The sequence below is a fragment of the Ictalurus punctatus genome, chromosome 5, assembly GCF_001660625.3.
Source record: "Ictalurus punctatus breed USDA103 chromosome 5, Coco_2.0, whole genome shotgun sequence".
Classification (NCBI taxonomy): Eukaryota; Metazoa; Chordata; class Actinopteri; order Siluriformes; family Ictaluridae; genus Ictalurus; species Ictalurus punctatus.
Window position 1 is genome coordinate 8,311,968 of NC_030420.2, and position 13,400 is coordinate 8,325,367.

Below are 13,400 nucleotides of genomic sequence, written 5' to 3' on the forward strand. Positions count from 1 at the left end.
TTTGAGAACTGTGCTTAATAGTAACACTGATAGGATAGTACTGCACGGTGTGGTGTTGACTTTGGTATCAAGCCAAATGCTGTGTCGTGGTAATAAACTAACCACACTGGTGAACAGCTAGAGAAGGACTAAAATAAATGCAAAAACGATGTCTCTAACTGTACATATACAGCGTGAACTAGTTAGGCATGACTACTACAGTGGACAGTAAGTGTACAGAGCGTTTAAAATTCCTGCCATGTAGACCGCTTCTAATATACACATACTACCACCACCACACAAACACACTACCATTTCACTACCATGTCACTGTGTGTGTGTTCTCATAATAGTCAGCTACCAAAATAATACCTCGGTTTTAATTTGATTCGTGTCGCATTTTAACAAAAGGTCACAAAGCAATTTTACAGAAACCTTGAGAGGAACCAGACTCATAATGTCAAACTCAACAGCTGGATACTATATATAGTCAAACAGTATTGTGTGGAAAGTATGTTCAGTATGAGCAATATTGTGAATAATAAGAGTCTGGGATGCATACATGAAAATCTTTATGGTTTACTACTCAGGTCTCACTGAAGCAAGGGTCCTGGTGTCAGCAGTAATATGTATTTATAATCCCTTTTCACTGCGGAGAGTAATCGTGTAATCGTCCATAACAATAGATCAGTGATTGTCTACATACAAACTGACAAATATGGTTGGTGTGGCTCATAAAATGCCCAGTGAGAGTGCAGGAGGTGTGTAGGGATAAAGTCCGGGTGTGTTTTAAGAAAAAAAAACCTGGCATGATCACGCCACGTGCGATAACGAATAAACTGACAGTCGCGCGCTGGCTTGCGGAGTTGCGCGAGCGGACGGTGATGTCACGCACGATGATGTCACGCGTAAACAGAGGGCGGGGCGCGAGCAGTTTCAGGTGCCGCGCTTAAACTTAACTTTCAAAACAAGTTTGGCGAGTTTCAGGAGAAACAAGGAGGCAAGAGCGCTGCGGAGATACACACACACACACACACACACACACACACACACACACACACACACACACACACACACACACACACACACACAGAGTCCGCTCTGACGGCATTATAAATGAAGTGGACATTTCAGACACAAGCAGCTATAACGCAGGGAAGCGCGCGATGCACTGGGAACAGGTACTCCGCTTAAAGAACGGCGAGGTAAGCCGAAACGCGGTGTTTATTTACAGTTTATAGGTTACTCGACACGCCTTAATTCTTAAAACGCCTGCTGTAGGATAAATAGTCCCAGTTATTCAAATAGAAAAGGAATTAAACTGTTGGCTATACAGGTAAAGAAGGCAGTACAGGATGTTGAGGTGATTTGTGGTGTATGTTCAGTACTCTGTCACGCTCTTACATGACGCGCGAGTCTTAACCGGTAGCTCATAGTCTCTCTCTCTCTCTCTCTCTCTCTCTCTCTCTCTCTCTCTCTCTCTCTCATATTCAGATTTACAGGTAAATACTTTAAGCTTTTACACAATAACAAAAAAAAAACCCCTTTAAAACGGAAATATGACTTAAGACACCATAAAGGCTGAAAGAGTACACAAAGTATCCTCCACTATGTCGAAATATTACGACATTAAATGTTTCCCCAGCTGTTTAATACGCTTGCATTTAGTGTGTTGTTGTAGTACAGGCACAGAAGTAAGCTGTACTCCGAGGCTGTGTTGTCCCAAAACCACATACTAAATAGTCTACTAGGCTATACTACAATTTTGACAGGCTCGACCTATATTGAAACTTGTTTGTTTGTTTGTTTGTTTTGAACGGTAAAGAGCGTTTGAAAGGTGCTTTCTGTGCTAATGACTGTCGAGATCCATTGAGTAAACAGTTCATGATTTTAACAAGCATGCAGGGTTTATTGCTTTCTTATGAGGGAAGCCAGCTGAGCTCGATGTGTATTTAAAGTCCCTGCTGGAAACACCCCCCCCCCCCCCCCAAAAAAAAAAAAAAAAAAACTATAGAAACCCTCATAGAATTTGTAATGGTTGTAATGGGAATTGTATTGGTTTAATGGAAACTGTAATGGTCCATGTGGGTCTCTATTGGTAATTTGTTGCCTTCTATGGTGGCATGTCATGTCTAGCGGATACCATTCATTAAAAAGACCAGTAATGGTAATGGTTTTAAGGGATAGCTGATGGATTGTAGTGGAAACAGTTAGAATTTCTGGGATTATATATATATATATATATGTATGTATGTATGTGTGTGTGTATATGTATGTGTGTGTGTATATGTATATGTGTGTGTGTGTATAATTTATATAATTTATATTTCTCAGCAGGGGTAGCCTTTGTATTGGTTGTAGGGCTGTAACGATTTGAAATTGTTTTTGGTGTGGTAACCTAGTCTAAAGAAATATTGCAGTATGAATCAACCACTTTAACACGATGCTCAAGCCTGTGGTGAAGATGAACAGGGAAAAAACGATTATACAATCTTTGTACAAAAGTCTTTTTGCACATTCAGCATTAAAAAAAAAGTTAGCGGTAAGATCTGAAAATACGTTCCTGTATTTACATCCTGGTTTACAGCTTCTTGGCTAATACTGCCCGGTTGAGGAAATCTTCCTTATACGATTTGAGGTCATCTTTTCTGAAAATCACGATGTCAAGAGTAAGGCACCGACCTCACGGTTACGGAAGTGGTTGACTACGTTACTGTGTCAGCAAAAAGGGGGGGGGAATTAACTTGGATAATCTTTCCGGTTTTGTCTTTCATCCTTTATTCGTGTTTCTCTAACCTCCCATCCACTGTCTCTGTTTCAGATCGAGAGGCTGGAGGGCAGTCTGGCTCAGGCAGCACTCTGCAATGTGGACGGCTCACAGGCGGGGTCAGAAGATTCGACGCTCGACCCCCAGCGCACTCGGCAGGCCATAGCACAGCTCCAGCAGAAGATCCTGAGGCTGACGGAGCAGCTGCGCATCGAGCAGGCAGCGCGTGATGAAAATGTAGCCGAGTACCTCAAGCTCGCCAACAACACCAACGACAAGCAGCAGAGTTGCCGGATTAAACAGGTATATGATGTATGATCTCCTTAGGGGCTTAAAAAAAAAGAATAAAAGATTAACTCGGTTTATACATGAGGTTATTTATCTATTGGGTTCAGTGATTCCAGGGTAATGCTGAACAAGTCACCTAAAATCAATCATGTTTTAGCTTGTTGGACCAAGAGCAAGTTTCACCATAGGCGTGTTCTGTTTAGTGTGTTCTGAATAGTGTTGGCCAGTAATTGTTTCACTTTCTGCTTTAGGATTCCTAGCTATTGTTCAAGTCTAAGTGTGCTAAGTGATCTTATTATTGACTTATATTTTGTACATGTAGCAAAAAAAAAGTAATCATCATTTTGCATCACTTTTCTTTTCTTATGACTATTCCAAATGTGTCAGTTGTTTAAAGTTAAACGTCCTGATATCAGGGCCAGTAAAACCGATTTAATATCCTCATTCACTTTTCTTTTTTTTTTTACTTTCAGGTCTTCGAGAAGAAAAACCAGAAGTCGGCGGCAACTATCGCACAGCTGCAGCGCAAGCTGGAGCACTACCGGCGCCGGCTCCGCGAGGCTGAGCATGGTGGCGATGCGGCACGCCAACACAAAGGTGTGCTGCGTGATGTCCAGCAGGGTCTACGCGACGTGGGTGCGCGGGTTATCACAGGCCTCAATGATGGCGTGGTGAACAGCGTGCGGGGCGGCCTGTCCAGCTTCTCGCACGCCACACACACGGCGGCCGGTGCTGTGGCCTCAAAGCCGCGTGAGATCGCCTTGCTTCTGCGCAGCCGTTTCGGCAGCGCCGACAACATTAGCGTGCTGAAGGATGGAGAAGATCCTAATGGTGCCAACACCAGCGGGCATTTGCAGGGCAGCCCACGGTTTGGCAGCGAGGAGGACTGCTCGAGCGCAACGTCAGGATCAGCCGGTGCCAATAGCATCACAGGGGGAGTCGGCGGGCCTCCGAGCTCTAAGGGGAACACACTGGAGCGGGGAAGTTGCATGGGCATGGAGATGCTGATACAGGAGGTGCAGGAGCTCAGGGAGGTTCAGGCTCGTCTGGACGAAACTCTGGAGGAGCTGAAGGTCCATTACCATCGGGACTGTACACTGTCTTTGCAGACACTGCAGGAGGAGCGGTTCAGGTAAGACATACACTGAATGGCATCAATTTCATGTGTATGTTTAATAAAATACTGTAGCGTTGTTGTTGTTGTTTTCCTCAACCTAAGCTGTATCAAACACATCTCTACAGTACTGTATTTTGTACTGCAGACAGTAATTCCCCTGTACTGAAAATAAATGCATTTATAATAGAAGTCTAAGAGCAGTTGTTTTAAGGAAGAGTTTTTCATTATTCTTTGTCTCAATTTCATCCAGGTGTACCTGGAATCATTTACTTTGCTCAAGTGTTGGAAAGTTGGGTTAAGCTAAATAGAACCGTCTTTGGTTCGACATTCTCTCATGTTTAGCTCATTGAGAGGACTTCACTGACTTTATTGTTAGAATGTAATGATTAGGTTTTGAATTTGTTTTAAACTCGCGTATTTTAAACCATTTACTGACGGGATTCAACAGCTGTTCTTCAGTTTCCTTAATGACTGGGATTTGAGCAAAAAACTGGTTTCACTCTTGGTCCATAGCAATCACTGTAAACTACAGATGCACTGGATTAACCTTTAAATTATGGTCACATTTTACGCTTTCCAGCCCAGATCCTATATTGATGATCTCACTGGTGTGAATAAAACATAGCCCTGAAACGACACACTTTCAAAATCAATGTCACGTGCATGATCCAAACACATCAAGAACAACAAAAATATTAGCAAGAGTGCCTCTCTGCAGTATTGAACTGAAAGAGGGTAGCATGGCAGCCACTGTTTACTCTGGATATTCGGAAGCAGCTGGTTAGCTGTTCATGTAAAAAAAAAAAAAAAAAAGATCTAAACTCTCTCTCTCTCTCTCTCTCTCTCTCTCTCTCTCTCTCTCTATATATATATATATATATATATATATATATATATATATAAAATGTATATGTGAGAGAGAGATAATACATCTCTATATATGCTCTAGGACACCATATAAAAGTAGCTTAAATCAGCTGTCAAAAGTTTCAACTTGTGTCTATTAAAAGATACAGTTCTATGTCAAGTTTAAGAAAGGGGTGGAAAGAGGAAAAAATTATGCTTGACTGAGATGGAAAAGGATGGTGTGCTGATGCTTTGTCATCATTTATTTAAATTAAGTGGGAGTTCTACTTTCTACATGACTGTTGATGTTTACCTAGTGCTTCTCCTGATTGTAATCTGTGTCTCCTTTTTAGTATTCACATAACAGTGTGTAATGGAAAGAAGGGTTTTTTGCTTAGTTTTTGGAAATTTTAAACATTTAGATGGAAAGATACCTGTTACTAAATTCCTCTTAAAAAAAAAAAGCTGGAAGAGTGGGACAGCTAAGTGGGTGGAGGGAGGGAGCTAGGGAGGGACGGAGGTAGAATTAGAAAAGGATAGACAAAAGGATTTTTCTCCCTAAAATGTCCAGCTGTGCTTCACCACTTTTTTTTTCCCCTTCAGCTAAAAATAGTGAGAACGGCAGAACAGCTATTTAATAAAAGCGACTGGCATGTGTGCAGTGTGTACTGAGACAAGTGGCCTTCTTGACACTGTTTCTAATGGACCGCTCGCTATAACTGGGTTCTCAGCTCATAAAGTATTTCGGGGGGGGGGGGGGGGGGGGGGGGGTGTTTATTACATGTGCATAAACCCGATTGGTTTCCGTGTTAAAACGCAACTGCATTTGAGTGATGAATAGAAGTCTGATTTCACTTCTGAGATGACTATGAACATATGACTGTGCTCCACTGAGAAACACAGAATCTCTCTTATAAACACACACACACACGTGTGTCTTATTTACAGGTCGACGGATACTGGATTTTACTGATACCGATAACTAATCTGGGCGGTACCTGCCGATAACCCATTAATCAACCGATAGTTTTTAAATATCTTGCTGAATGAAAACATATCACTCAAAGTAAAATATTGCTGAATTTATTACAAAAAATAAACAGTACTAACTGTACCATGAAACTGAACTGTACATTTTAAAAAGCGAAATAAATATATAAATATTAATATATTAACTATTAATAAATTTTAAAGTAAATAAAAGGTATACATCCAAACTGAGCCAAAAAGTAACACATAAATAAAAATAGAGACATAAATAACACTTCAAGTAGCACAACAAAATTAGTCAGTTTTTATTTCGGCTGTAGAGGCCGCTCTTGTACTGTATAATGATAGCGGACCCTTCTCAGCCGGACACAACCGGGAAAATCTATCGGGTGTGGATTTTTGCCGATAACCCATATTCGAGCAATCGGTTTTCTGTGCCGATTAATCTACAATACTGATCAGTCTTACTATCCTTGTAAGAATTTCCATTGACATAATTATTAATGTTATGCTTGTACCTAAATCTAACCTTAACCTCTCTAACCAAGAGGTTTTATCATTTCAGTCTTTCCATCTAAATGCTTACTTTCCCAGTATTATTCCTGTGCCAGTGTTCTGTATAATATGTAATTATGACTGTACTATAGATTTTGTGTGTGTGCTAATAGCTTTGGGCGGGGTGATTTTTGTAGGTGTGAGCGGCTGGAGGAGCAACTGAATGACCTAACAGAGCTCCACCAGAATGAGATTCTGAACCTGAAACAGGAGCTGGCCAGCATGGAAGAGAAAATGGCTTATCAGTCGTATGAGAGAGCTCGGGACATACAGGTATTGTGTGTGCATATGTGTGTGTGTGTGTTTGTCTAACTTTCAGGCCAATCTGATATTGAGTGTAGTACAGGATGGGTGTTCACAGTGCTGCTTTGTGTGTGTAGCAGTCCTTATTAAGAGTAGACTGTGCCCTCTAGTGGCAAGATGCAACAGGTGCAAAAGAATGGATTAATCACAGCTTGTTGGTTGTTAGGTACTGACCAACACTTGAGCCAACTGCTAACATTCGATTCATGTGTCGAACATGAGCACAGCTAAAAGGTCTCATTTACCAACAAACTTCACTGCGAAACACAGTGCAATTGTAATTTCACCAATTTAAGTAGTTTTCTGCAGAAAACCCACACAAATTTCGAAAATATCCACAGCAAAATCAAACTTTTTTGGCTGCAACAATCACAATAAAACGCAGCGGAATCCTTCTCTACTTTTAAATGAGTTTGTAGCAGTATTGGCTTTAAGATAATTTAATATACATACACAGTACTTAGTTAAATCTGTAACATTGACCATACTGATCGCTGTTTTGAGAAGGTGAACATCAACATTAGAGTTATCAATAATGTTAGTGCTACACACTATTGTCTGCTGTTGTTGCTGTACTGCAGATACAGTCCAAAATGTTGCATGCATGTTTGAAGTTCACTGAAGTAGAACAGTACCAGTACCAGTGCCATTCAGGACTGTAAGTGTAAAAGTGCAGTTAAAATAGCTTTTTATGAGCTTTACATATCCATGCCTGTATCTTTTTCTCCCTCTAGGAGGCGCTGGAGGCCTGTCAGACACGCGTCTCAAATATGGAGCTACAGCAGCAGCAGCAGCAGGTGGTGCAGCTCGAGGGCCTGGAGAACGCCACGGCACGCGCCCTGCTTGGCAAGCTTATCAACGTCCTGCTCACCCTCATGGCCGTCCTCCTAGTGTTCGTGTCCACTGTCGCTAATTGCGTGGCGCCCATGATGAAAACGCGCAGCCGCTCCTTCTCCACACTCGTCCTCTTCCTGCTCTTCACCTTGCTCTGGAGGAACTGGGACGCACTCTCAGGACACACACTTCGCTTTCTGCACGTGCCGAGATGACGACGCTGACAACCGCAACGCAGTGGTGCTTTGAACATCAGGAAGCTACAGCCAACTGTGAACCATCAAGAGACGGGGAAATAATCTGTGAAAAATAAACTTCCTTTTTTTTTTTAAAAGGAAGAGGTGTATACGTTTACATTTTGGAAGTATGAATTAAGTCAGCCTTTTCTTGTTGCACCTCTTTTATTAGGATGTTGTAATAAATAAATAATACATGTTATTCCATCGATTTATAACAAATTTTTGTTTTGTATAATAATCAGTTGTATGTAGCATCAAAGTCCTACTTCTGAAACAGGTGATGGAAAATTATTTGGATGTTGCACTCGAACTTTCCTCCCCTATCACTGCCTTTTGGTAGATTTTTAGTAAATCTTATGGTCTGCCTTTAAGGGGGAGGGGGGTATGCACTTTGAGCTATCATTAGCAGTGTTGGCCTACTCTGCCATCACTTTGTTCACCGCACTGGATTTAACATTGAAGGGGGAACCTGAATGGACTGATGGACATACTTGAAGAGAGTGGTACTCTAGGGACCTTCTGTGCTTCCATATTGTTTCTATTAGCAATGTATTACCACTTTCAGGAACTTTATAGTATATGAACGATAAAAACAATGAAATAATGTTAAATGAATGAGTGAGTTGTTGAATGAGGCACTACTGTTGTGATCGGAGCCTGTTTACCGTATGATATCAGAGAAAGTGCAAAAGGTCTTCAATGAATTTGACTCAAATTTAATTTTATTTCTACAAATGTTACACATTATATCGACTAGGTTATCAGCAGTCCAAATGTTTTTATTAGCATATTGCATTGGTGAAAATTCCAGCCTGTACACCTTTACTAAAAACTGGAGAAGCTTACTACATCCAGTATTGGATCACATCAGTTTTTGATCAGTGTTTGACCTTCATTCTTTTTAAGCTAATTTGTTTGTCTGAGTCATTAATAAATAAATAAAAATACCCATAATATTAGATTTGCCAAGGTTGCCATTTTCTTGAAAATGCTATTTAAGCATTTCAAGGTGAGGACAGGGCATAGGACAGGACATGGGAACATTCTATAATAATACAGCTATATTTGACTTGACTATATTTAAATATTTAAAGGCACGGCTGTTTAAAATGAATGCTTTAGTGAATCCCTGTGGGATGTTCGAGTGGAGGTGTTCTTGTTTTTTTTTTATTCCAGCAAAGAAATCCTTTTTCCATGTGAGTGTAGCCAAGCTATTAACATTGTTTCTGTACTTAAATTTCTTTCATGGTATTGAATCTCAATGTAACATGTGAGGTGTCCAATTAAGCCATGGATAATTGGTTTAGCTACTTGAATAATAAATCAGATTAATTAGTAAATAAATCTTTGAATCCTTCTTTGGTGACCCAGGTGGACAGGCTCTAGGTGTCCACACCGCAAGACTGTTTAACCTTGACCCTGAAAATGTGTGAAACAGCCGGAGGTGTGTGTGTGTGTGTGTGTGTGTGTGTGTGTGTGTGTGTGCGCATGGGTAGGTGGGTGTGCATGCTAAGCAACTTCAGTGCCTTCTGATGTCTGTATGCCTGTAATAAAAAGCATTCCTGCCTAGACAAAGACGTGTGTGCATCAGTGTGTGATAATTCCGAACTGATTCCTGTTGTGATGCCATATGTCACTCAAAGCAATTTTCTTGGCTCATTTATCCGAGAGAGATTTGAGCAACTAACATTTACAGGATATTGTTTGTAACAGGGTTCTGGACAGTATGGAATTCATGACGCAATTATTTTAAGACGTGGAATAGTAAAAAAATCTGCCAAGTTGTCAATGTAAGACTCAAAATGCTAAGTCTAAATCCATTCTCTTTAGACACTCCCTTATACTTATACTCTAACACTCTTTATCTTATCTGTTTCTAATGCACATGACATTTAAACATTTAGACACAGTTCTATTAAAAGCAAATAAGAAAGAAAAGTGCAAGGCAGTGTGGAGAAGATTCAATCCCAGGGTGAAAAGCAATCACGCTTTGGAGAAAACGATACACAAACAGTATTACTTGTCATTAATGAATCATTTAAAACCAATTCAGTAAGCATGAAGCAGGCTACAATAATGATCAAAACATTCATTCATTTATCTGCCTACCTTCATTAACCGCTCTCTCTTGGCCAATTTTTTTTTTATCCCATAGTCTCTCTTTTCAGCCTATCCAACAGATGGCGCTCTTTAACTATTCCACTTTCTTAATGGTCCTGAGGTGGCTCTCCACTCATTGTGCCTGTTTCACCCAAATTGGTTCTTTTAAATCACATTAATATGACTAAATAATTTATTTGATATTTTTTATTTTCAGTAAGAGTTGATTCCACTAGAAATGTTTTGATTGGACAGTAAACAGTTGCTCCAATCTCTTCTTAGGTCTTTTTATATTACCTTTCCCAGATAACTTCTGGGAAACATATTTACACGTATTTATGGGAAGCATCCATCCATTCATCCATTTTCCATACCCCTTATCCTACACGGGGTCACGGTGGAGCCTGGAGCCTATCCCAGGGAATTCGGGGCAGAAGGTGGAGGACACCCTGGACAGGGTACCAACCCATCACAGGGCACAATCACACACACACATTCACATACCCATTCACACACTAGAGACAATTTGGGAATGCCAATCAGCCTACAATGCATGTCTTTGGACTGGCCAGAGGAAACCGGAGTACCTGGAGGAACCCCCCATCCCCCCCCACCCCAAAGCACTGGGAGAACATGCAAACTCTGCGCATACAGGACAGAGACAGGATTTGAACCCCCAACCCCGGAGGTGTGAGGCAAACATGCCAATCATTATGCCCCCCACAGGAAACATCCATGATTTAAAAAAAACGTGTAAAGAATAATGGAAGCACCAACCGCAGTCAGCAGGGTGATAAATGAAGTTGGACTCTGGATTGTTGCCAGATTTGGTGATTTCCGGCTCAGTTGGGCTATTACTTTGTTTTTTTAATCATAATGCCCTGAAGAAAAATGGTTGGCAGATCACTTGCTGAGCTTCACTTCATTCTTCCTGATTAAATTTTTTCCCCGATGTGTATAGGTAAATATTTGATAGACAAATTAGAATTTGGGTTTATATGCTGAAAGTGCTTTTTAGAAATGAACACATTTTGGAAATCCAGATGGTCCATCACTGTCCACTAACGGTCCAGTATATTTATGACTACTGATACATGACATTATTATGGCTAAAAAAGTAATCTCTTTATAAATGTGTCATTACATGGGGTCAGCGTGTGTAATGAGTGCTTATCTGGAAGGAAACAGGTTGTGGGTGTACGAGCACAGCTTTTGTAAAGCCAACCAAAAGAAAGGAATTTGGTGACCACCCCTCTGTGTGGTTCCTTATTGACAAATATTATGATGTTAGAGCACAGTTTCTCAAACTTTCTGTAACCAGGGACCCATTATACTTTAAAATAAATTCTATATAGCCACTCAGTACATATTTATCTTATGAACACAATCCAACTATTCATACTAGGCTTACTATTTAAATGAATACAGTAATATTATGGCTATTTATTAGAACCCGGACGTTTTATTCCTCAACTTTACACTGAAACAACATTGGTCATGATAGGTTGTGATTTCCACCACATTCCCACCACACACACACACACACACACACACACACACACACACACACACACACACACACATATGTTTATGTATGTATGTATGTATGTATGTATGTATATCGTGGACTCCGTGGCTATTCTTCACAGACTCCTTGGCTATAGTTTAAGAGCTTAAGATGACTGTTGTATATGGTCTAAAAGAATAATATAAATGTGGGAGTAAGATCAAGGCGAACTACCAGTATCAGTTTCTTATCATCCAACTAAAGTCAGGCTACATGCTGGCCCAGAAATGGAAATGGACGTCTATGGATATGGTACTCACTGGAAATGATAAGCAATGTAAGCTGTGTTACAGCGAGAAAATGCAAAAATTTGCCATGCAGGATTGGGAAACGCTGAGCAACAGCATCTCTCTTGGGGTTATACGGCATTGTTTCCAGCCTGTGAGAGGTTTAGGATTGCAACATGAAAATGACGTCTCCATTTATAGTAACATTCTTAAGAGAGCATGTTACACATTGTGGAGAAAGCGACAACTCGGTGTGCTTTTCCTAGCTTTCCAAACTAATGGATGTTGGTTGGTGATTCGTGACATTTTGAAACCTAAGCACAACACAAGGGATTTCACAACGTAAGCCTACATAACATAACATGTATTCTAAGCCTGTTTTCTCAGGTTCTGTGTTGAGGTGTCGAAGGAAATTGAAGGTCAGGGGGCACTTCCTCTTGCCACTTTTCCTGGTTCATTTGCAGAGGAAATCTTGCACAAAATTGTGGTTGCTTACTACTGCTGTTTCATTTCCCCACATTCTAGGACTCGCCATAGACTAATGTTTTTTACCCCTTGTTGTTCGTCGTGTGGTCCTCACGCAAAATTAGATTGCACCCAAAGAACACTGTGAAGCGAGTCTGAGGTTCATGTAAACTCAATTATGCTGCACTGTTTGCGTAGTTTAAACTTCAGTACAGTGCTACAAATCAGCTCACCATACAATGGGGCCTAATCTGAGCAGCAGAAGATATCAGTGTTACTCAAACAACCAGATCAGTCGGCTTTCCAAGATAACATTCACATGATAAGCAGTAGGCGAAGTGAAAATAGCCCCCAAATGACCACAGGCTTCCGTTACTTGCTGCTTATTATGAAGTAGTGATGTGTTGGTCATTTATATATATATATATATATATATATATATATATATATATATATATATATATGATGGATATACTATATATATAAATTTTTAAAGAAAATTTGTTACAGTACATGTTGAATTGAATTTAACTGATTTGAGTAAGAAAGAGAAATTGTGAAATACGTTGTTTGATTTGTTTCACTGTAGCTGCTAAAAACTAAACCCAAGTTAAACCTCACCAACTGTAATTAAAAGCTGATGCTTTAAAAAAAACAAAAAAAAAAAACAAATGCTGTCAAATATCCTTCAAAGGTCCAAACTGTTGGCTATTACGCTATTTTTAGAAATACTTATGTACATTTATATGTCATTAAGGTGCTACCTTTCATATGTACAGTATCCTTCACCTGGACGTATGGATATAGCATACGTTCAGAATGATTTAAGGCACATAAATGAAATTGGTTTCAGAGTAAAGACTGAAAGGTACACTGTGTGAACTTATGTCAAAAAACGACCCCCCATCCCCAATGCTAGGAATATTTGTCGGGTTTGGCCATATGGGGACTTTTTTTTAATTATTGTGTTTTGTTGTTTTTTTTTTTTTTTTTACGACAAATGTGTGTGTGTGTGTGTGTGTGTGTGTGTGTTTCCGTTCGCCTCAGTATCACGACGCGTTTTCCTGCCTCACGCTTGGCAAAACAATCCGCGCGAGCTTATCACCTGAATTTATAGCGCGAG

At 40.2% G+C, this 13,400-nt stretch overlaps 2 protein-coding genes across 8 annotated transcripts in view; one reads left to right on the forward strand and one right to left on the reverse strand.

The window, feature by feature from the left end:
• The window catches only part of tmcc1a (transmembrane and coiled-coil domain family 1a), a 47,694-nt gene extending 38,199 nt beyond the window's left edge, over window positions 1–9,495 (forward strand). For 5 of the 6 annotated variants that reach the window (XM_047155466.2, XM_017467849.3, XM_053680164.1 and 2 more), the window contains 4 exons: window positions 2,801–3,049; window positions 3,508–4,166; window positions 6,680–6,815; window positions 7,580–9,495. In XM_047155466.2, coding sequence (XP_047011422.1) covers window positions 2,801–3,049; window positions 3,508–4,166; window positions 6,680–6,815; window positions 7,580–7,894 — 1,359 coding nt within the window. In that variant the 3' untranslated portion in view covers window positions 7,895–9,495. Of the gene's footprint in view, window positions 1–886; window positions 1,185–2,800; window positions 3,050–3,507; window positions 4,167–6,679; window positions 6,816–7,579 lie in introns of those variants that run through there. The other variant, XM_047155465.2, reaches the window with a different exon arrangement.
• Window positions 1–13,400, reverse strand: part of LOC108265469 (cytosolic sulfotransferase 2) — a 278,533-nt gene that overhangs the window by 243,864 nt on the left and 21,269 nt on the right. The window lies entirely within an intron of this gene.